This window comes from Balaenoptera borealis (assembly GCF_965194805.1).
Source record: "Balaenoptera borealis genome assembly, chromosome: 1".
Taxonomy (NCBI): domain Eukaryota; kingdom Metazoa; phylum Chordata; class Mammalia; order Artiodactyla; family Balaenopteridae; genus Balaenoptera; species Balaenoptera borealis.
Window position 1 is genome coordinate 175,587,241 of NC_138860.1, and position 20,627 is coordinate 175,607,867.

Genomic DNA, 20,627 nt, shown 5'->3' on the forward strand with positions numbered 1-20,627 from the left:
ATCCCGCACTTGGCTTAGTGCTCTGCTATTGTCATCTTAATTTTTTAACTTTTTCATTTTGCACTGAGCCCCACAAATTATGTAGCCAGTCCGATTAACATTTATAGGGCACTCACTATGCATCAGACTCTGTTCTAAACATTTATCCATATTAAAGTTGGGTGGAGTACCACCAAACTGTATTAATTTCCTCATTACTGAGGGTAATTTACAGGAGTCTGTTTTCTAGATACTAAAAAGTGCTTAAATTAATTTGGGAGGGGGGAGTAAGGAAACACTTGTTCAGCAACTCTTTAAAAAAAAGGTTTTTTTTTTAAACTGTCACATTACAGTCTCTTTCATATCACAGATCTGCAATTACTTGTTGACCAGCTTGTTTCCTACGGAAACATAAGCTCCATGTTTTTCACCACTGAATTTACAGCATCTAACGTAATGTCTGACACATAATAGGTAATCAATAAATGTTTTAATAAACTAAGTGTCCAAAGCGTCTTGGAAAATATAAACATAGAGAAACAACATCTCTCCTACAGAGCACAACAGATTATCAAATCACTTAATTGCTATGGATGCAGATTGATGCAAAAATAATGCTTTTTTGTCGTTTTGTAAAATAAAAGTTCATTTAAACAGTTCTTGAGTCTCTGCTATCTGCTTGGCAATGTGCTACATGCCAGAAGCATTCTAACAGATGGAGAAACACTGCAATACATGAACAATGCACACTCAGGAAGCCGTTAGTAACAAAGACAGTGTAGATGACAATGGAGACTAAGATGTGAGGTTTGCGTCCCATCTTGGTAGGGAACAGCCTTTAATGGGGAGAAAACCCCGTGCATAGGTGAAGGAAACAACCAAGAAGGGTGTATGCGAGGGGCGACCTGGGCAAAGGCGCTCAGGGAGTGAGTCCACCGCGTGCAGAAAGCACTGGAGAGGCAGGCCTATCTCTGCAAGGACACACACCTCCTTCCCATGCACACGAACACGAGAGGCCGTAAATTCTTCTCTTGCCGTTGAGAGATCTGATAAAAGCCAGGTTATAACATGGGCCAGACAGGGGAAAACCTGTCCCTCCGAATTGTAATATTTAAAACTCCGTCCAGTTTGTAAAAACTGTACAGTATGGTGTACGGGTTAAAACATCTGCTTCCTGACTTGGCGGGGGCGGTTAAGAGGGGAGAACGCGGTGCAAGGGAGAAAAGGGCGGCAAAATAAAGCACTTAAGAAAGAAAGAGCGGGCTACCGGGAGAAGGGGAGGCAGCTCAAGAAGCCAATGAATGAGATCTAAGCTGCAGCACGTACTCCCGCCGCCCGCATGCGCAGGCGCACGCCGCGTGATCTCGCGGGAAAGAACCGTTGCAGGTCCCGGCGTTGCACTCAGGTAGGAGGTGGGGGGGAGGCGGGAGTGAACTCTCGCGAGAAGAGGCGGTTGCCGTAGCGGAGTTCTCCGGCTGTGTGTCTCGAGGTTCCGGCGCCGGAGCTGCGGACGGTTTGCTGCGCCCGTTAGTGTCCCTGCTGAGACCCACGCCGCCGTCATGTCCCGGTACCTGCGTCCCCCCAACACGTCTCTCTTCGTAAGGAACGTGGCGGACGATACCAGGTATGTACAGGGGAGGCACTCCGGGCCCAAGAGGGGAGGCCGCGGGCGCTCGGAAAGGACCGGTGCGGCGGCGGCGGCGCGCTGGGCCTGCGCCGGGGGAGGGGAAGGGCTGAAGATGGCGGGTCCCGCGCTGGCTTTCTGGCCCGAACTAGGCCGCGCAGCCGGCATAACCGCCGCGTGGGAGCGAGGGCGGCGCCGCTGGTCCTCCCGGGTAGCCGCGGGAGAGCGGGCCGCGTGGCGGCGTTTCGGTCCCCTCCCCCTCCGCAGATGGGGGCCCCTTCCTTCCCGCTTCCTCTCCGGGCGTTCAGCCTCAGCCTCCACCGAACATCAGCTCCCCCCATTGATTTGAAGTTCACGTTCTTTGGGGTGCACGCCCCCTTGGCCCAGAAATTTTTTTTTTTTCCTAGTTAAAAAGAAAAACTGCTCTGCAGTAAAATAACGGGATCGGGGGAGGGGAGTATGGCGAAGCATTTGCTACCCTTTTTGTTGTTGTGTTTTATTTGCGATTTTTTTTTTTTTTGGTGTTGTAGATGTTTGGATAAAGGGAATGTTGAGATTAGAGATATAAAATTCTTCCACTTAAACGGTACGAACTAGTTCTTCCCATTTCCGCGAAATACTGGCCACCCTTTGAAAACGGAGGTTTAGGAAGCCTCTACCATTAGGACGTTGATAGCTAAATTGGATTAGTCTGGACCGTCCCTTTGTTCTCGCCAATTCCCTTAATTGCTTGGAGTTGCCGTCAGACTTTTTTGGAGGAGATTTTATCACAGGATGAGATTGACTGTTTAACAAATAATCACTCTACACACACACAAATCAAAAAAATTTAGGTAGCCTCGTATGATTTATATTTTTCTGTCTTACCTTTAAGTAGGGTAAGTAAGCAATAGTAATTACTCTAGCATCTAGGAAACTTTCCCCTTTATGTCATATTGACATTTATATATTTGTGACTTTTATTTTTCAAACAGTATCTACCTACTATTAAGTGTGTAACCCTGTCGCTAAAATTTGGAGGTAAAATAAGTGCTTTGTATTTTTCAGAATACTAGAGGTGCTTTGATACTGTTAAAAAAAAAACATAGCAGTAGTTACCTACAACTTAATGCTACTATACTTTTTATGAAAAATGAAGGCTGTGGATAAAAGCAATAGAGATAAGTTGTAATCAAGTTTACTTAAATGTCTGTTTTCCTGTTGTTAATGTAAAATAGTAATAGGTTTTATTATAAACTGCATTATTATCTTCCAGAATCTTGCATTCTGGCTTTTCTTTTTCAAAAAGACATATTGTTGTATATTCTTACTATTGGCTCCTGATGTTGAGATTTAGAAAGCTTGTTTGTTTCAGGTCACCCAGGAACATAGCACAGCCTCTTTCATTAATTGAGATATTACAGAAAGAAACCTATTTCTTACAAATAAACTTTCAAAGGAGTGGACTTAAAAATTTGGCATCTTTTTATGATGTTTTAGGTCTGAAGATTTACGACGCGAATTCGGTCGTTATGGTCCTATAGTTGATGTGTATGTTCCACTTGATTTCTACACTCGCCGTCCAAGAGGATTTGCATATGTTCAATATCCTTTCTTCAGATGGCTGATTAGTGAGGGGTGTTGAAGTTTGAAATTCAAGTTTTTGTAAGAGGTAACATCTAAAAAGTAGTTTTTTTTTTTTTTTGGTCTTCTAATAAATGTTTTGTCTTCAATTTTTTCTAAGTTAATTCTGACTCTGACTCACACGTTGCTCTTACTATTTCTTAAAGTTGATCCAAAAACAGTAACATATTTCAATTCCCATTCATGCTGCTGAAACTCAAATCAATGATTATAATATGTGATTTAAATCTGAATACACTCTGGTTGCTACCACCTTTAATGTAACTCAAAAGTTAGTATGTTCTTGTGCTTAGCAATTAAAGTTTGGTATTCTTGTTTGTTAACTTGAATCACGTGATCAAAAACAAATTGTATAACAATGAGGTAAACTTCTTTAATATTGTCCCCTAATTTGCTGTCCTCTGTTGTTACCTCAGAGAATGTAAAGCTGTACAGTTATGGCGACCCCAAAGAGAAAGCATGAAAGAACCTTTAGAGTAGAGTTCAACACTTAAGGCAAGTAGACAAGCCAAAGACCTTAAGGATCAGGCTTGAAGAGAAGGGAGAGTTTGGGAAAAGAAAATATAAAGAAAAGCTGGAAGAAGGACAAGCCTAATGGGAGACAAAGCCTCGCTTTATCTACAAAAGGGGGAAAAGGTTGTTTTTCAAAGTTAAAGATAAAGCCATCTGTCATATTTGGCCAAGCATCTCATGACAAGTCCTTCTGACAAGCACTTAAAGAGTTAAAGGTCAAGATGAAGTTGAATGATGGCCAAGATTAAAGGAGTCATACCTGATGTATCCTACAGAATAACTATTTTCCTTTTTTTTTTTTTTTTTCCTCCTCATGTTTTGTAAGCAGTTAATTTTCAAAATTATTCTGGTTTGGTCTAGTGACAAAACCTGTAACTTGATTTACGTGGGCCTTTGATGTTGTGATGTGGTCTTGTATAAATGCACTCTCTCTTAGCTTGTGAAGTTAAAGTGTACCAGGATGTAATGTTGTTAAGCTTAAACTCAGCATATTTCTGTTTTGGACCAAGTGGTCAGGTGCTATAGGGTAGCAGGCAGTGCTCTTTGGAGTAGCATGAGGTTCTGGAGTCAAGCCGACTCCATAGAGCCGTGCTTAGAGGGCAGACAGGTGCATGCACTGGGAACTACTTAGAAACGGCTCTGGTGGTTTTAGAAGGTCAGATCCACTAAAGATACTGTCTGTTTATAGATTTTTTTAAAGGGGCTGCTAGGGGCACACACATACTCCTAACATCTGAAGCTTAGCTCTGTGAAACCTGCTGGCCCTGACTGCTTTAGCACATGTGATCAGTTGGCCCAGAATGGGTTGCAGAAGGCCTTATCTTTGGTATGGGTACGTAATCAGGATCTGTGGGAAATTGTTCCTTGGCCCAGAGTTTCAGGTGACATTACTTCCTTCAGTGAGATCACCTCCTTGTGGCAACAAAGGTTTGGGCTGTGGACTTCAGGCTAGGAAGAATTCTCATTGCTTAAATTCAGTGGATCTCTTGAAACTTAGCAGAGTTCTAATGAGACTTAGGCAAAATGCCAAAAGCTGCTACTTCTGCAGGGCCAGTGATCAAGGACAGTTGTGGGAATTGGTTGCAAAGCTCTGTTACAGAGAGGATAAGAGGTATATCTGGCTTGGTTAAAATAAAAAAAGGTAACGGTACATTCTGGCTTACAATGTTGGCCTGAGTTTACCTGGTTTGGAGGTGGCCTGGGAACCAGGATCAGCAGTTAGACTCAAGAGTATGTGATACTTGAGCCAGGAAAGAGTTAACCAAAGGAATCTCAAGGTGAATTATGGCTAAAAAAAAACACAAAGTCTGTCTGTGGTCTTCAAATAGTTAAAACGAAATAGGTATCAGGATTTTGCAAAGACCCTGAGTACAAATTTCTCCGTAACTGGCATCAGAATGATATTTGACTGTCCCTGCTGTGGTCCTCTTTTCTATCTGACCCCATTCCCAGCTAGCTTTCTCTTAACAGGTCAGGTAGAACCTTGCCATGGTTCATCCAATCCAGGATTCTGTTTTTGAGGGTAGCCCCAGAGGATGATTGGCTTTCATTAATAATTTTTATACTTCTTGGTCTAAATCCTTTAAGAAGTTATTCTGTCTCTCAAAGTAGCAAAGTAGTATACCCTTCAAATGAACTTGTTCTTTTTAATTATTTTAGAGCTCAACTGCATTAACCTGGAGGGGTGTTTGATTATAGTGTTCAAGGTTCTAAACTCCCCATCAACCTTTGTCTTTTCATGATGAAATCCTCGTGATTTAGGACTTGAGAAAACCTCTCGTTCACTACACATAATAGCCTCAGAGAGAGAGAACTGGGACCCTGTTGTGGTCTTTAAGTCCTTCCAGAACAAAAAATAGGAAATCTAGTGAGGCAGACCTTAAAGTTAGTCTCTGGAATAAAAGAATATTAATATCAGTCTTGAAGGGAGTATATCGCTTCAGGGATGTTTTTTAATCAGCACTCAAGATCTGCACTCCTCTCAAATTTAAGAAATAGAAATGGACAAGTTAGAATAGTGAATTTTAGTACAGAATGAAAATCCACAGCCAGACCTAGCCTAGCTTCCCTTCAGAAGCTTTTATATCAAACACTGCTCTGAATATGTGCTTGGCTTCTATTAGAATGGTGGTTTTATGAAAGGAACTAAATTTGGTCAGAATAGCTTTGTTGGGGGATAACAAGGCAACGGCCTCTCAGATCAAAAATGGGTACCAGCAGATCCTGCTTTAGGCTTATAAATATTATCTTGAAATTTCTCAAATTGAAAACCAGTCCCAAACGCACTTCTCTACGGGAAGCTTTATGTTTAGTGTCAAGGTTAGGGCTTTCCAGTCCAGGAATCTTTAGAAATGGTCTGTTATTTCTTGGCAGCATGCTTTTATAGTCTGTGCATGGATATAATATGATGTCTTAAGTATTGCTTGATACTGTCTTGATATCTACAAGTGGCTGGTGTACCAGTCTTCCCAGTAGGTGTAATAAGGAAGACAACTAAGTGAAATAATAATGTTAGATATGTCTGAGAAAAATAGCAAGATTAATTTGAGGTTGATGCTTTAGTTTCTTGTAAGGTATATTCCGCTTGCTTACACAAGAACTATTGGCATTTTCTTTTTTTCATTTGAAACAAAAATATGAAAAACAGTTTTGGTTTTATTTTAAGAAATTTTTGTTTTAGCATACAAAATAAAATTGGCATTTGTTTTTCTTTTTTGTCTTGTAAAATTCTTAAAACTCAGGAAAATCTTCTGATGGGATTACTTGGTAGTTCAGCTATAACAGGCCTTATTTCAGTGATAACTTTATAATATGTATTCATAAGTGTTTTCAAACTCATGCCTTAGGGAGTCACAAGTGCTTTAATACTCTAAAGTGTTTATAGCTGAATCAACCAACCAGTTAGTGGGGTCTGGTTGATTTTCTAGAATAATATCGAGAGATTGTGAATTGTTCCAGACTTACCAACTGAACTTTCATTCATTATCAAAGTTTGCAAAACTTCCCAAGCCCCTTAACATTTAGCACATTTGAGGATGTTCGTGATGCAGAAGATGCTTTACATAATTTGGACAGAAAATGGATTTGTGGACGCCAAATTGAAATACAGTTTGCACAGGGGGATCGAAAGAGTAAGTACCTTTATGCCTATATGTAAAATGCATCATTTCTTTTTTTTTTTTTCTGTATATAGATTTTTTTTTACTTGGAGTATAATTGCTTTACAAAGGTGTGTTGGTTTCTGCTGTATAACAAAGTGAATCAGCTATGTGTATACATCTATCCCCTCCCTCTTGGGCCTCCCTCCCACCACCACCCCCATCCTACCCATCTAGGTCATCACAGAGCATTGCGCTGAGCTACCTGTGCTATACCACAGGTTCCCACTAGAGGTGTGGATGGACCTAGAGTCTGTCATACAGAGTGAAGTAAGTCAGAAAGAGAAAAACAAACATGTATTAATGCATATATGTGGAACCTAGAAAAAGCGTACAGATGAACCTGTTTGCAGGGCAGGAATAGAGATGCAGACATAGAGAATGGACGTGTGGACACAAGAGGGGAAAGGGGGGAGGGTGGGATGAATTGGGAGGTTAGGTTTGACATAAATACAGATTTTTTTAATTTTATTTTTTTAGCCAATTTATTTTACTTTTGGCTGCTTTGGGTCTTCGTTGCTGCGCGCGGGCTTTCTCTAGTTGCGGTGAGCGGGGGCTACTCTTCGTTGCAGTGCATGGGTTTCTCATTGCGGTGCCTTCTCTCTTGCAGAACATGGGCTCTAGGCACACGGGCTTCAGTAGTTGTGGCACGCGGAAATACATCATACTTATACAAATTGTTCTGAGAGTGCTTCTTGGAAGTATTGTGCAATATGTCTATCTGTTCAAAACCCAGAAAGATAGTTTTTGGGAAGATAGAGTATTTTGAATACTTTGCAGAATTTCAGGGTAGACAAAAGGATTTAGAATGCAGTGATCAGAATGCCTGAAATATGTTTGGACTCTTTAAGAAGGTAGATCAGTACTGTCAGCTGTGGCATGTTTAATAGACTAAGAGTGGAATTGAAAAGAATAAACTTTGGAAAGTTTTAGTTCTCTTGAGCCATTTCTTTCTGCATAAAGATCAGCAAGGTGTAATTGGGTAATTATGTAGGTGCCTGGCTTTAGAAATGAACAGATAGACTGGGAAAGACTATATAGATTAAATTTAGAAAAGATTTTATACTAGTACTTGGTTTTTATTAATATGCAGGCATACACCAGGTGTTGGCTGCATGCTAATGAGGCATAAGTACAGGCTTTGGGGTCAGATACACCTGGTTTTGAATTCTGGCTCAACTGTTATGTTTCCTTAAGCAAGATATTAAAAGATAGAGATTAAAATAGCTGCTGGAAAAAAAAAAAAAGTTGCTAAAGAGAGGGGGAGTACTTAGGTAGACACAAGCTATTGGTTTCTTGGGTTGAATGATAGGTTCCGGGGTAGTCAGTGTTATTTATACATTCATACACACATGCATAAAGTATCTGCTTCATAGGATGGAATGAGATAACGTAAGGATTGAGGACTGTCCGGGATGTGGGTATTGTCTAAGGCATTCGACAAGTGTTAGTTTTCTTCTGCTTTTCTTTGTCATGGTTTCTCAGAACTGTATAACTATATATTATTGCATTTTGACACTACATATCATTCGTAGGCCACCATTAAGTATTTTGTCATTGTTAATTTTGTTCCTAATGAATGGAGACCATGGTAGGATAATTCCAAATTAGCATATGGTTCAGAAGTCATTTGTTTCTTAATTCGGAATTTTAAAAGTACTTTCATGGTATATTTTCCTAATGTCGAAGTAGTTGGCATATTTTTGGACAACAAACTAGATGTGAGAGGTCTTTGAAAAAACAAAATAGTTGGGGAGATATTTGAGGGTATCATTTTTAACATAAAAGTCTTCTGATAGACTTGCTTGAAAATAAATACCTTTTCCAAGATTAACATTCACAAGTAGCCACAGATTTGGAGGCATAAAGGAAGGGGATGCAGGAATTTTTCCTATAATTTGGAGGCTTAAATACTACGTTTTTAATGTTTGTAAATATTTCTGTTCTGTGTATTTCATAGCTCCAAATCAGATGAAAGCCAAGGAAGGGAGGAATGTGTATAGTTCTTCACGCTATGATGATTATGACAGATACAGACGTTCTAGAAGCCGAAGTTACGAAAGAAGGAGATCAAGAAGTCGTTCCTTTGATTACAACTATAGAAGATCTTATAGTCCTAGAAAGTAAGTGATGTGTACCACAGAAAAGATTTAGTTTGTTGGCCTTTAATTTTTTAAAATCTTGTGTACTTTTAATTATGTACATTGTATGCTTCATTGAGACTAAAAATATTTTTAGTGCTTTGTTTTAAAAGTTTTATGGTTCACTTTTTTAATTAGAAACTTGTAAATAGACATGTGTCACTGTTTGCTTTTTCTGATGTACTTTTTAGCAGTAGACCGACTGGAAGACCACGGCGTAGCAGAAGCCATTCCGACAATGATAGGTAAATAACTTTGCTTTGAAAAAGACTATACATTTTTCAATTTCAGAGTGAACTTTTGCTCTAAAAATAACAAATTTGATTAATATAGAATCTAATTTTTACTCTAATTGTATCTCTCCTCTGTTTTGAAAGATTCAAACACCGAAATCGATCTTTTTCAAGATCTAAATCCAATTCAAGATCACGGTCCAAGTCCCAGCCCAAGAAAGAAATGAAGGCTAAATCACGTTCTAGGTCTGCATCTCACACCAAAACTAGAGGCACCTCTAAAACAGATTCCAAAACACATTATAAGTCTGGCTCAAGATATGAAAAGGAATCAAGGAAAAAAGAACCACCTAGATCCAAATCTCAGTCAAGATCACAGTCTAGGTCTAGGTCAAAATCTAGATCAAGGTCTTGGACTAGTCCTAAGTCCAGTGGCCACTGATAGTATAAACCATGATATTTTTAGGCATGTATCATTCATTTACTCATAGTTTGGTTTACTTAAATTATCAGGAATACAATGTTGCAATGATGCTTAAAAAAACACTTGTCAGTTTTCCCTGTACCAGGCAATGGTTATTATTAAAATGAAATGCTGTTGAGAAGCCACTCTTAAGAGTCCAGTTTGTTTAATGTTATGGGCAGCTACCAATTTGTGGTGTCTCTGTATATTTTTGTAAAGATTCTCATTTTTTAATGCTTGAGGTATTGGTGAAAAGATGTTGGTTGACCATAATTTGCAACATTGTCTTATTAAAAATAAACTTTCATATCCATATTTGGTAGAACTGTTAACCTAGAAATGTAGCTTGCTAATAAGGTAGAATGATACAAAAGTGAAGTTGTAGCCACCGTACAACACTGACCCGACTAGACACATTTAGGTTCAGGGTGGACCTTTTTGTCTTGTCAAGGTGTCGAGACCCACGATGATAATTTATGGCACAGTGTGGAATAGTTCTTTTGTTAACCCCACTGTCTCGGGAAATGACGCCAACTGGGTTAAGTAGCATTTTCAGGGAGATGGAGTTTTTGATTGAAACACGGAGCCTTCACTTTTCTGGTTTCTGTGAAGATTTGGAACCATACAAACATCGGAAAAACCCCCCTTAAAATTTGGGCAGGTTGATGATGGCAGAAATAATTTTAAGGGGAAAAGAATGCTCTTATGCAGTTACTCTAAACTTTAAGGAGCATTGTTGACCATAATATTGCTTAGTTTTCTCACTGCTGTTAAAAGCAAGTAAAGTGTTTTCAAAGTAGGTTTTGTTTGTGTGTGCGCATAGTGTAAAAGGACTGAATTTTGATGCTTAAAGCACTTGGTGTGTGCATTTGTATCAAAATTTGCCCGTATCTTTATGAAGGAGGCTTGTTCTTCACGCCTCAGTTTATTTAATGTGAGGCAAGTAAAAAGACAACACTCCCATTCTACATGATTCTGTGGTGCCATGAGATTTTAAATAATTCTGGAAAAAACTAAGAAAGTCACATCTCTTGAGGTTTTGACTGATTATCCATGTAGTACCTGATGAAAATAATACCCTAACTCTTTATAATTTCTAACATCTCTCTGCGAGATCATTTGGGGGCAATAAAAAGTGACTTGACGTGTCCAATCTCATTTCAGAATAAAAGCTGGCATCCTTAAAATTTTTAGATTGCTTGCTTACAGGCATAATAAGTAAGAAATGTTGTGGGGAAACCATTCCTTTTAGAGGATTACTTTTTTCAATTTTGGTTTTAGTAATCTAGGCCTTGCCTGTAAAGAACAAAAGGTGGTTTTAAATACTGTTTGTGGAATGTGTTTAAAGGATTGATTCTAGAACCTTTGTATATTTGATAGTATTTCTAACTTTCATTTCTTTACTGTTTGCAGTTAATGTTCATGTTCTGCTATGCAATCATTTATATGCACGTTTCTTTAATTTTTTTAGATTTTCCTGGATGTATAGTTTAAACAACAAAAAGTCTATTTAAAACTGTAGCAGTAGTTTGCAGTTCTAGCAAAGAGGAAAGTTGTGGGGTTAAACTTTGTATTTTCTTTCTTATAGAAGCTTCTAAAAAGGTATTTTTATATGTTCTTTTTAACAAATATTGTGTACAACCTTTAAAACATCAATGTTTGGATCAAAACAAGACCCAGCTTATTTTCTGCTTGCTGTAAATTAAGCAAACATGCTATAATAAAAACAAAATGAAGGAAATAATGATTAACTGGAATTATTATAGTTTTGAATGAGATTATACAATAACAGCGGATTTAGGAGTATTTTAAATCAGTGTTGCACTAGGCACAGGTTTTACTTTGGAAATGATAGAACCTGCCAGAAAGGTACATCTTTTACGTAGTAGTTAAAAATTCCTTATGTAATGTCAGAGTTGTTTCATTATTGCTTATTAAACCCCTTGGGTTAAATAACTTAGAGGTTATTGGTAGTGTTAAGATACGCATTAAAATGAAATTTGAGTCAGCTAATTTTAAGTTTATATTTTCATTATTAGATGGACCAATAATTCTACTCTTCCCCATCCTAAACAAGATGGATTGGGCCTTATGTTTATGGTGTGGTTTAAAATATTTTTGCATTGAATGTTCGTGAGCACTTAATATTAAGTGATAATCACTGTGGGGAACTGGTTTAGGTGTTTTGTGGTTTGAGTTCAAGCTGCTTTATAATGACAAGTATAGCTGATATTTATTGAGTATTTATGATGTGCCAGACACTGTTCTAAAAGCTTTATGTGTTAACTCATTTGCTCATCACGAAACCCTATGAGAAAGATACTTTTATTTTCTCGTGTAACAGATGATAAGGAAATGGAGGCACAAAGAAAAAGCAATAAAAGGCAGATCCAGGATTTGAGCTCAGCCGGATCCTTAGATGTTTTTTTTTTTAATGGACTGTAATTAGAGTAGATTGGGGAAATAACCCGTTTAATTTTTCTTAGTCTGTATAGAATTAGAAGTAATAGTTTCGTTTTTATTTTTTACTTGTGTCACTTATTTTTAGACTCATGCTATTTTCTTGAGAACCTTATATGTTATTTCTAAAGTGACATACCTAAATAACATAGCTTCAAAGGGACTATTTTATATTTGAACCCATGATAGGATCCTACTGATACTTAAGGATCCTTATACAGGGCTTTAATGTTGGGTTACATGGTTGAGTTCCATAATTATTGAGTATCTACTGTGTGTCTGGCACGGCTCAGTATTGGAGTAGAACATATCAAGACTCAAGTGAGAGCTGACACTTCACCTCTCTTTTTGCTTAAGATCTCTCTGCATTTTTTTTTTTTTTTTTGAAGCCAAGTAAGCAAGAAGAATAATGACAGATAATGCTTCAGTGAGAAAGGAAAGGTGCTACATAGAGTATGAGCTGTTAAGTTACAACCCAGGGAAAAGACCTGGGAACTATTATACTATTCTCTTGAAAATTTGGCCCTGTAAGCTGCTACATCCAGTTCAACTAACAAAATCCTGTATACCACAGAGAAGAATAAAGAAAACCAAACTGACAAACATCCTTCTTTTATTTAAGACCAAACTGCAGCTGGAATACCCAGTACAGTTCTGCTTACTACACTTCAAGAAAGATCTGAGAAAGCGGAAAAAGAACCAAAGAAGGGCAGTTCAAGCGACCAAAGGGTGGGTGGAAGGTGCTGCAGTATGAATACTGTACGAATATTTTGACTCTGGTCTGAAAAGATAAAAGAATGTTATCGAAACTACATGGAATAATTGAAGTCCCTTCAAGTTTGAAAGTAAGCATTTTAGGACAAATAAAAGGAAATTCAACTTTGTACTTGTGGAAACTAATCCCTAAATCTGAATAGGTTTATATTGATTCATGGGTAACAGGTCCATGTTAAATTGGAAACTAGGATGTTTGAATATCAAGGAAGACAGCCATAGTCTCTTACAGTGCCTCTATTGGTCTGTCTCAAACTGAATTGGGTGAGAAAAGGTATGGTCCAGTATAAACTTGCTTATCTCTTAAAGTCAGTTCTGTTTTTGCTATTGGCAAATCTTGCCTTTGTTTATTCCAGTGCCAGTGTTTTCTGCTTAATGGTTTGCTTTGTTGGCATCTGAGTTTCCTTACTTGTATGCCACATGCGGTTTACATCTTCCTTAAACACTCTCCCACATAAATTCCAATTATACTTGACATCCAGCTAAGAGGGTCCATCTCTTCTCACCTCTTTCCTAGTCAGTATATTCAGCAAACATTTACTGAGCCCTTACTGTGGGCAAAAATTGTACTGGGTAATTGGGGAGAAAAATAGATAAAATTCACTTATTCAATAAATGTCTACTGAGCACAATCTAGTGAATCATTACAGTGTGGCCTCACTGTTTTGTTTGAGGTGTATTATAACTATTTTACACCATTTATATCCTATGTAATTATAAAACCCAATATACTATCAAAGATAAGTAATTTTGTGGTTATTTGCCATTTAAAAGTATCCAGTATTTGTTTTCATCCCATTAATACAAATAATGAAAAAATGATGTTTTAATCTGTAATAAACTGATTTACTGTGCAGTGACTGTAATATACTAGAGTTATATATAATTGTTAACTCTGCCTCCTCAAACACGTTAGGAAACAATCCCCAAAATAAGTATTTAACTTTGCATCAGATGTAAAGGAGACTCTGGGTGCTATAATTAGATTATTTTGAGGCAGACAGCTGTTATTCCCAACTGATTTAGTATGTTCTGTAATTGAAAAAATGTTCACCAAATATACTTTCTAGTGATTTACATGTACATTTTATAGGGGACATGTTCTGTGTATAGTGAATAAATAACTTTTATAGTATCACAAAATGTTTTGGATTCCTTAGTTCCTTATTAGGATATGAAGTTTATCTATACATTGATTTCATCATTTGCATATTTGATTTTTGTCTTTATTTCTGCCACAATTAAAACTTTTTGCGTGAAGTTACTCATCTAAAAATACAGAAGTGTTTAAGCCTTTAATTTATAAAGATTTTGAAAATATAGAAGAATATACCTAAGGGAGATATGAAATGGAGGTATTTTTACCCGTTTTAATTTTTCAAACTTGCCTGAGATCACACAGTAAGTGGCAGATACTAGATTAAGTGTCCAAGGTTTTTCATTTGGTTCATTTTTTTTTTATCAAATGGGGAAATTTTATAACAATACAATTAATATAATGGAATCTAGAGTTCACTTAGAGGGAAGATTTAATAGATTTATGAAAACAGTTTAATTACAAAAAGTATTTGTAACTTTCTTGGATGGAAAAGGGGTTAAATGTAATCCAAGATCTCAACAGCTGTTGACTCACTTTCCAGCCTGGCTTTCCAAATTTCAATCTCGTATTGCATTTTGACCATATTCCTGTTTACAAAATCCTGAGATAATTTTGAAGTGGGGAGGCTGTGACTTGAACAGCACAGTGGCAGCTCAGGAATAAAGTAAGTGTTCAACTAGGCGGTCTGTCAAAGCTTTTAGGAGTCCCAGGAGTGAATTGTCCTCACTGATGAAAGAAGTCAGCAACCTATTCATCTTCAACGACTGACATCTGTAAGACATAGCTAGCTGCTATGGAAAAGGATCTTTTTGGGGTTTTCCCTTTGTCCCTTCCTCCAGCAGTGTCGCTTATGTTCATTGTGTTGTTTCTATGTATTCCTAACAGTTGTTTCACCCTTATGTTAAAGATGGGATTCCTTTTTTATTTGGAGTACAAAGCAAGGCATGTAAATTCATTTTGTTGAAAATTGACAGAGTAGTTTGTAAAGAAGTAAAAGGCCTTTTTGTGTCGTTTGTTGTAGAGCACATCTCTGAATGCTAGATAATGAAATAAACTGGTCTAGGATCCAAAAAATCTTGGATTTTTTTTTTTTTTTTTTTAGGTTTAGTTCTGCCTGACAGATTTGTGGCTGGGTAGGCTTTCCTCATTTGTGTAAGAGGTTTGAGATGTACTCTATCCCACTTGGTTTACGAAGTAATTGCCTATGAGAAAGTTAAAGAAACACTAGAAAACTAGTGTTTTCCTTCAGTTTTTTTCCACTTTGTGCTTGCTTCTGGGATGAAGAGAATTTACCAGAACTTAAGTGTAAAGATAGGTTATGGGCTCAAGATTCCATCATACTATATATGCTGCCATCAGAAAGATACAAGTTTAAATTGTAACACTGACAAGGCTCATGCTATGGCTGACTGCAGCCCTACAGGGTAGATGAGCTCTAACAACTTTGTGGTTCTTACAAGTACGATTTGAGAAATTCATGTCAACCATACTTCCTGTACGCTAACCATAACTTTATTAGTACCTTTCTAAGGTATGAGATATCAATACAATTAACTTTTTAAGTTAACCGTAGCTATTAAAAATTTTTGTAGTTAAAGCCAATGTGCTCTTAATTCTCTGAACACTTTTACCACTTGAGTCCGTCCCAAACCAAAAATCTAGTATATACTGTATTTACATGTATACATCAAAACCTAACATAAAGATGCTTGGGATGAAAATTGTTGACTCTAGTGGGATTCCAGTGCAGTACTGCAAAGAACTGGGCAATTCTTGGCACTGTTAATAGAAATTACACTGGGAATAAACAGGAAAAAAGACATTATTAATTTCTGCCAAATCAATTTATTCTGACAGTTTGCAGGAGAAAATACAGCCTGGCCCTGGGATTCACTGCTTGCTTAGTATAGAAATTAAAAAGATTTTTCTTGAACTAGTTTAAGCTATCCTATCATTTGGAACATATTAGAAAGCCAGTTTAGTTCTTGTCTTTTTTCTCCTCCAAGGTCCCCTTGTGAAAATAATAGGTTTATAGAAAAAAAAATTTGCAGAATTTCTCAAATTGACAAGAACTCTTGTGTTACCTAAGTCATCTTAAAGAAGAGGGAGACAGACAGGCGGTTAAACCTGCTTTACTCAATTTGGTATGAGATGAATTCAGAAGCTTTATGTAAGTTTCCAAAGTAATATTCTGTGGCCGTTTACTGTTAGCCCTGCTGGGAAGCCACAGTTGCTTTCTTAACGGTATAGCTGCTAATCCAAATGTCTATCGGTTAGCAAACTGGTTGCCTCTTAAAACCAACAGTCCTATTGTATTTCAGTAGGGTTAATTATGTGCATTCTAAGAATATTACATAGTCATAACAATTTTTATACAATAAAAACAAGACATGGGAAAAAGCAATTTTATTTTTTAATTTCATGCTTCAAATTCCTGTATGTACATTAAGTACTATTATATAAACTTGTCTTTAGGATATCATTATTTGATGTGGGCAATATTATCTCACCTGAATTTATTAGGAGAAATACAACTTACCCATTTGCTTAAAAGTATCAAAAAAGCTGCCAAGTGAGAAAAGAGGGCACCTACCACCATATTCTAAATAGACCCCCCCCCCACGCTTCGCTTTCCTTTTAATTCATTGGGTTGGCTGTTATAATTAGCGCTTATCTTTAAGGTAAACAAAACATGTTATCATGGTATTAGGCAAGAAATTGCATCTTTTGCTATGAGTGGTCCCCTGGGTTGCACCTGTTGACCAAAAAAAAAAAAACGCTGGCATTGTACACTATACTCATAGGTTACACAAACTGTTGAAAGCCAAAATGAATCTTTTAAGGTTAGAGGAACCCCTTAATAGTTCATCTTTGGGCTTAAGAAAGAAATTAAAATAATCCCATACTGCATTTCACATCTCTCAAAAATAGGAAGTGTTTTAGCAGCTTAAAACCTTTTCAGTTATATAAAACTTCTTACACTAGGATTTACTTTGAAATATAGTTTACAACAAGATCAATCATAGTATACGTACAGTGGCACTTTAGCACAAGGGCAAACTTTAAAAACAAGGTTTTTTTGGACCTTTAAAATTAGGCCATAGTATAAAAGGAGTCCATGTCTTACATTCAGCAAATTCATACTAAAATATTCTATTTTTGTAGGATAAATGCCAACAAAACTTTACATATGCTACAAGTTTATTACATATATTTACATGGCTCTTTCCTAGGTACGTAAAACTTTCACATTATATAGCTCCCAACTTTAAACAAGCTGTGCAGGGATGATTTGAAGCCAGATCACTGTCAGAATAGCTTGTGCAGTGCCATAATACAAAAATGTATTCTGAAAGCTACTCGGTGAACACCGAATACTATTTCTATAAAAAATGGTTTCGGTGCATTTGTTGGCAGACACCTATCCACTGCATGTCAGTAACAGGGACAATGGGGTATACTGTTTCATTCTAAATAGCCCCTAGTGCCCTTTCCGCATTCACCACCATACAGTTCACTAAAATACAACTATACTCTAAAAAAAAATTCACATTTTCTTTTGGCAGTGCATCAGATTGTTGGCATATTACTGGTTTAGGTGTTTCTAGGACATTAAACTTTCAAATATTCAACTAGTTTTCAACCCCTGTATGTCTTAACTGGATGCTTATAATCATTTACCAGATCTCAACAAGTCAATCTGCTGATCTGTGAATGATAATCTTAAATTACTATTTTCCCCCAACAGGCAACAGAAAAAGTTGATTCCTTTACCATTCCCCAAGTCTAAACTTGACTGGTTTCACTTGGTTACTCAATTGAGAACACTTAGTATTTTATATGAAGTACAATTAATCAATAATTTAGTTATTTTAAGTTGCACTGATTCTACCATCACAGTGCACATAACACACAAAACAGTTAAGTCTAATTATATTTTCTACATTAATTAGCAGTTTTACACATTAAATTCCCTAGTGAATTTGGTCTGAGACAATTGCCAATTATCCCTAAATATGACTAAATTTAAACACATTAATACTTTATCTCATTTTACACCTGTACTTTAAGTAAGGTTTTAAGTTGAAATGTCATTATTTCTTTATCAGAAGGATTAAAGGAAACAGGAACCCAGTGGCTTGGTGGTTTAGGAAGAACACTTGGTGATGGCGGCTCACTAAATTTGGCTCCAGCATAGTTCTGATTAGTTTGAGACTTAAAAAGTAAGGTGGGACTTGACAAGCTAGAGTTCCAGTTTTGATTATTTGGAAAATTTTTGTTCTTCCCCCCACTTTGCATGGCCTGCCATGCAGCTGCTGATGAATTGTAAGTATGTCCTCTTTCCTTTTTCTTATGAACAATCTTCATCTGGGAATTCTGATCCTTGGTCTTCTGTCTACTAAGCTGTTGTTGGTTCTTACTAACATTTCTAGACTGAGGGGCTGGAATGTTATACCTCTCGCCACCACCCATCTTCAGCTTCTTTGTCACCTGTAAGTGAATGCAAACAAAACATTGAGTAGAATTCCACTTCAAATAGTTCAAAACTTTAAGAAACTTAAATAGCTCCAATTTGTAACTCCAGAAATCTTGGGTAAGACTCAAATACGTGCTATTCAGCTGCTTTAACTTCACTATACTGTTCACACTTCATTACATGCACTTTACTACCTTTCTAAGAAAAGTGAGCTTATCCACAAATCCGAATAATCCTCTATCTAAAAATAAAAACTGTTTAGGATGAGTCCATCATAAAATGCCTGCCCCATTACAACGGGAAGTTTTTGATACCTTTCAGTCTGCTTTTCAGATTGCAGGATTTCCACCACCTGTCCTCTTCCTTGCTGCCACGCCCAGGATAATAGATGTTGCTTTCTGATAGATCCTTTCCTTTGTCTCAATACAGAAGTTTTCATGGGCCGATCTGCTGAGTTCAGCCTAGGAGCTGAGGCCAACATCTGAGTCTCCTCAGCACACAAGTTTGAGAGAAGTCTTAGCTAGAAAAGCAAATATTTCATTATTTCAATTCAAAAACACAGGAGAAAGTGATTATTTACATTTACTACAGAAATAGTTAAAGAGTGACTACTTCCTGAACTAAAAGGCAGAAAATAATGTCTCTCAAGATGGCTTTGACCTTGTAACTGTCATCATTTTAAAACCCTCGAGATCCAGGAACCCCTGAGGAATGTGGGGAGCGGTGTCCGCCAAATCCCGCAACAAGTTGCATCTTTTTCCTAGGAACCTTTCAGATTCTCACACGGATTTTGTGACCAAAATGTTAAACCATGGAAGCATTAACCTCTACAGCCATGCCAAGAAATGGGCTTAAAATCTTTCCTAAAGACCATGTTTTTAAAGTCCCACCAGAATTTCCCAGTCTTTGGACACATCACATATCTGTTTTCACAAAGCCTCCTCTCCCAACGTGTTTATGTCTTGCAGCTCTTCCTTTGGTTATGAACTCTTGACTCCTCCCCGTCTTAAAATAAGTTTCACAAGCCGTAACAAGCCAAGTCAGTTCTTAAATATAAAAAATTGCCTCCCTATCGTGAACATTAAACATTCGAGATTTCATTTAATATTCCAAGAAACCAAGTTACCGAACAAATAATAAGCCCTCTTCTTTTCGAAAAGGTGAGAGGCCCTTCCACACTATGTTAACAGCCCTAAAAAAATTAGTTCCCGGATCGTGAGTCATTCCCAACGCGAGCCCGGAAAGTTCGGTTCTGCCGACGGCGCTGGGCTTCCGAGCGGCTCAGCGTTCCTCGAGCCCGGCCCGGGAACCCGCTCCTCCGGGCCGCTCGCGCCCGCCCGGCCTCGGATCTCGCCTCCTTCCCCCAACAATGGGGAGCGCGGCCGCCAACATGGCCGCACCCGCCGCGCCGCCGCCACTCACCGACTTCGAACCCGGGACTACGGCGGCGGCGGCTCCTGCTCGGCGTCGAAGCCCCCCTCCCCTTCCAGGGAGAGACGAGGCACGGAACGAGCGAAGCCCACGAGCACCGACGAGACAGCTGCAGGCCACCTCAGCGTCCCGACCGACCGACCTTCCCCTTCTGCCTCTACCGACAAAATGGAGGCGGCGGTGAGCGCTAGAGCGGGGCCGGGAGGCGCGGCGGCCAATCAAAACACGCCTTTGCGCGGCCCGGCCAATGATACGCGGGCCGCCGCCTGTTGCTGGGGCCCGACGGGGCCGGGAGAGGGGAGGTGGTCGCGGCCGAGGGTTTGAAATCCTCCCCGAGAAGAGCATGTCGGGAACAATCGCCGCGGCCCCGGCTGCCGTTCCTCCGCCGGCTGCCGGTTGACACCGGCCTCTCCCGGAGGCGCCCGCCCGGCCTCGCCCGGCACTACAGAACACGGCCAACGCCACCCCCTCGTGGCGACTCCGGGGCCCGAGCCCGGCGCGCCGGGGAAGGGGCGTCAGCCGTCCGCCCGGGCAGCGGCTTTCACCCGGGCTGCCCGGCTCGCGGGGCCCGCGGCCCTCGGAACCCGGTGGTTCCCCGCCTTGGGGAGTCAGCGAAGGGGCTTTGAGTTCCCGAGTTAAGTTCACCGAGCCG

At 38.8% G+C, this 20,627-nt stretch overlaps 2 protein-coding genes across 9 annotated transcripts; one reads left to right on the forward strand and one right to left on the reverse strand.

Annotated features, from left to right (window-relative positions):
- The first annotated feature begins 1,399 nt into the window (after window positions 1-1,399).
- SRSF10 (serine and arginine rich splicing factor 10) lies at window positions 1,400-17,600 on the forward strand. 7 transcript variants are annotated; one of them, XM_082397917.1, is made up of 7 exons: window positions 1,400-1,603; window positions 3,083-3,187; window positions 6,767-6,870; window positions 8,858-9,020; window positions 9,230-9,283; window positions 9,416-9,517; window positions 12,817-17,600. In XM_082397917.1, exons 1-7 carry the CDS (start codon window positions 1,539-1,541, stop codon window positions 12,875-12,877), a joined length of 654 nt encoding a protein of 217 aa, XP_082254043.1. In that variant the 5' UTR covers window positions 1,400-1,538; the 3' UTR covers window positions 12,878-17,600. The 7 variants fall into 7 exon arrangements, with proteins under 7 accessions (XP_082254043.1, XP_082254045.1, XP_082254046.1 ...); XM_082397918.1 differs by lacking the exon at window positions 12,817-17,600 and adding an exon at window positions 3,643-4,003 and having other exon boundaries at window positions 1,471-1,603; window positions 3,083-3,254; window positions 6,774-6,870; window positions 9,416-12,577; XM_082397919.1 differs by lacking the exon at window positions 9,416-9,517.
- On the reverse strand, window positions 16,459-20,352 carry PNRC2 (proline rich nuclear receptor coactivator 2). 2 transcript variants are annotated; one of them, XM_082397941.1, is made up of 3 exons: window positions 19,967-20,352; window positions 18,859-19,064; window positions 16,459-18,558 (listed from the first exon to the last, which is right to left on the reverse strand). In XM_082397941.1, exon 3 carries the CDS (start codon window positions 18,538-18,540, stop codon window positions 18,121-18,123), a length of 420 nt encoding a protein of 139 aa, XP_082254067.1. In that variant the 5' UTR covers window positions 18,541-18,558; window positions 18,859-19,064; window positions 19,967-20,352; the 3' UTR covers window positions 16,459-18,120. The 2 variants fall into 2 exon arrangements, with proteins under 2 accessions (XP_082254067.1, XP_082254068.1); XM_082397942.1 differs by lacking the exon at window positions 19,967-20,352 and adding an exon at window positions 19,671-19,889.
- Window positions 20,353-20,627: the final 275 nt, after the last annotated feature.

Coding starts and splice junctions, on each gene's coding strand:
- SRSF10 (XM_082397915.1), top strand. CDS start 1,539: ATGTCCCGGTACCTGCGTCCCCCCAACACGTCTCTCTTCGTAAGGAAC. Junction 1,604..3,082: donor AACGTGGCGGACGATACCAG/GTATGTACAGGG, acceptor ATGATGTTTTAG/GTCTGAAGATTTACGACGCG. Junction 9,021..9,229: donor AGATCTTATAGTCCTAGAAA/GTAAGTGATGTG, acceptor TGTACTTTTTAG/CAGTAGACCGACTGGAAGAC.
- PNRC2 (XM_082397941.1), bottom strand. CDS start 18,540: ATGGGTGGTGGCGAGAGGTATAACATTCCAGCCCCTCAGTCTAGAAAT.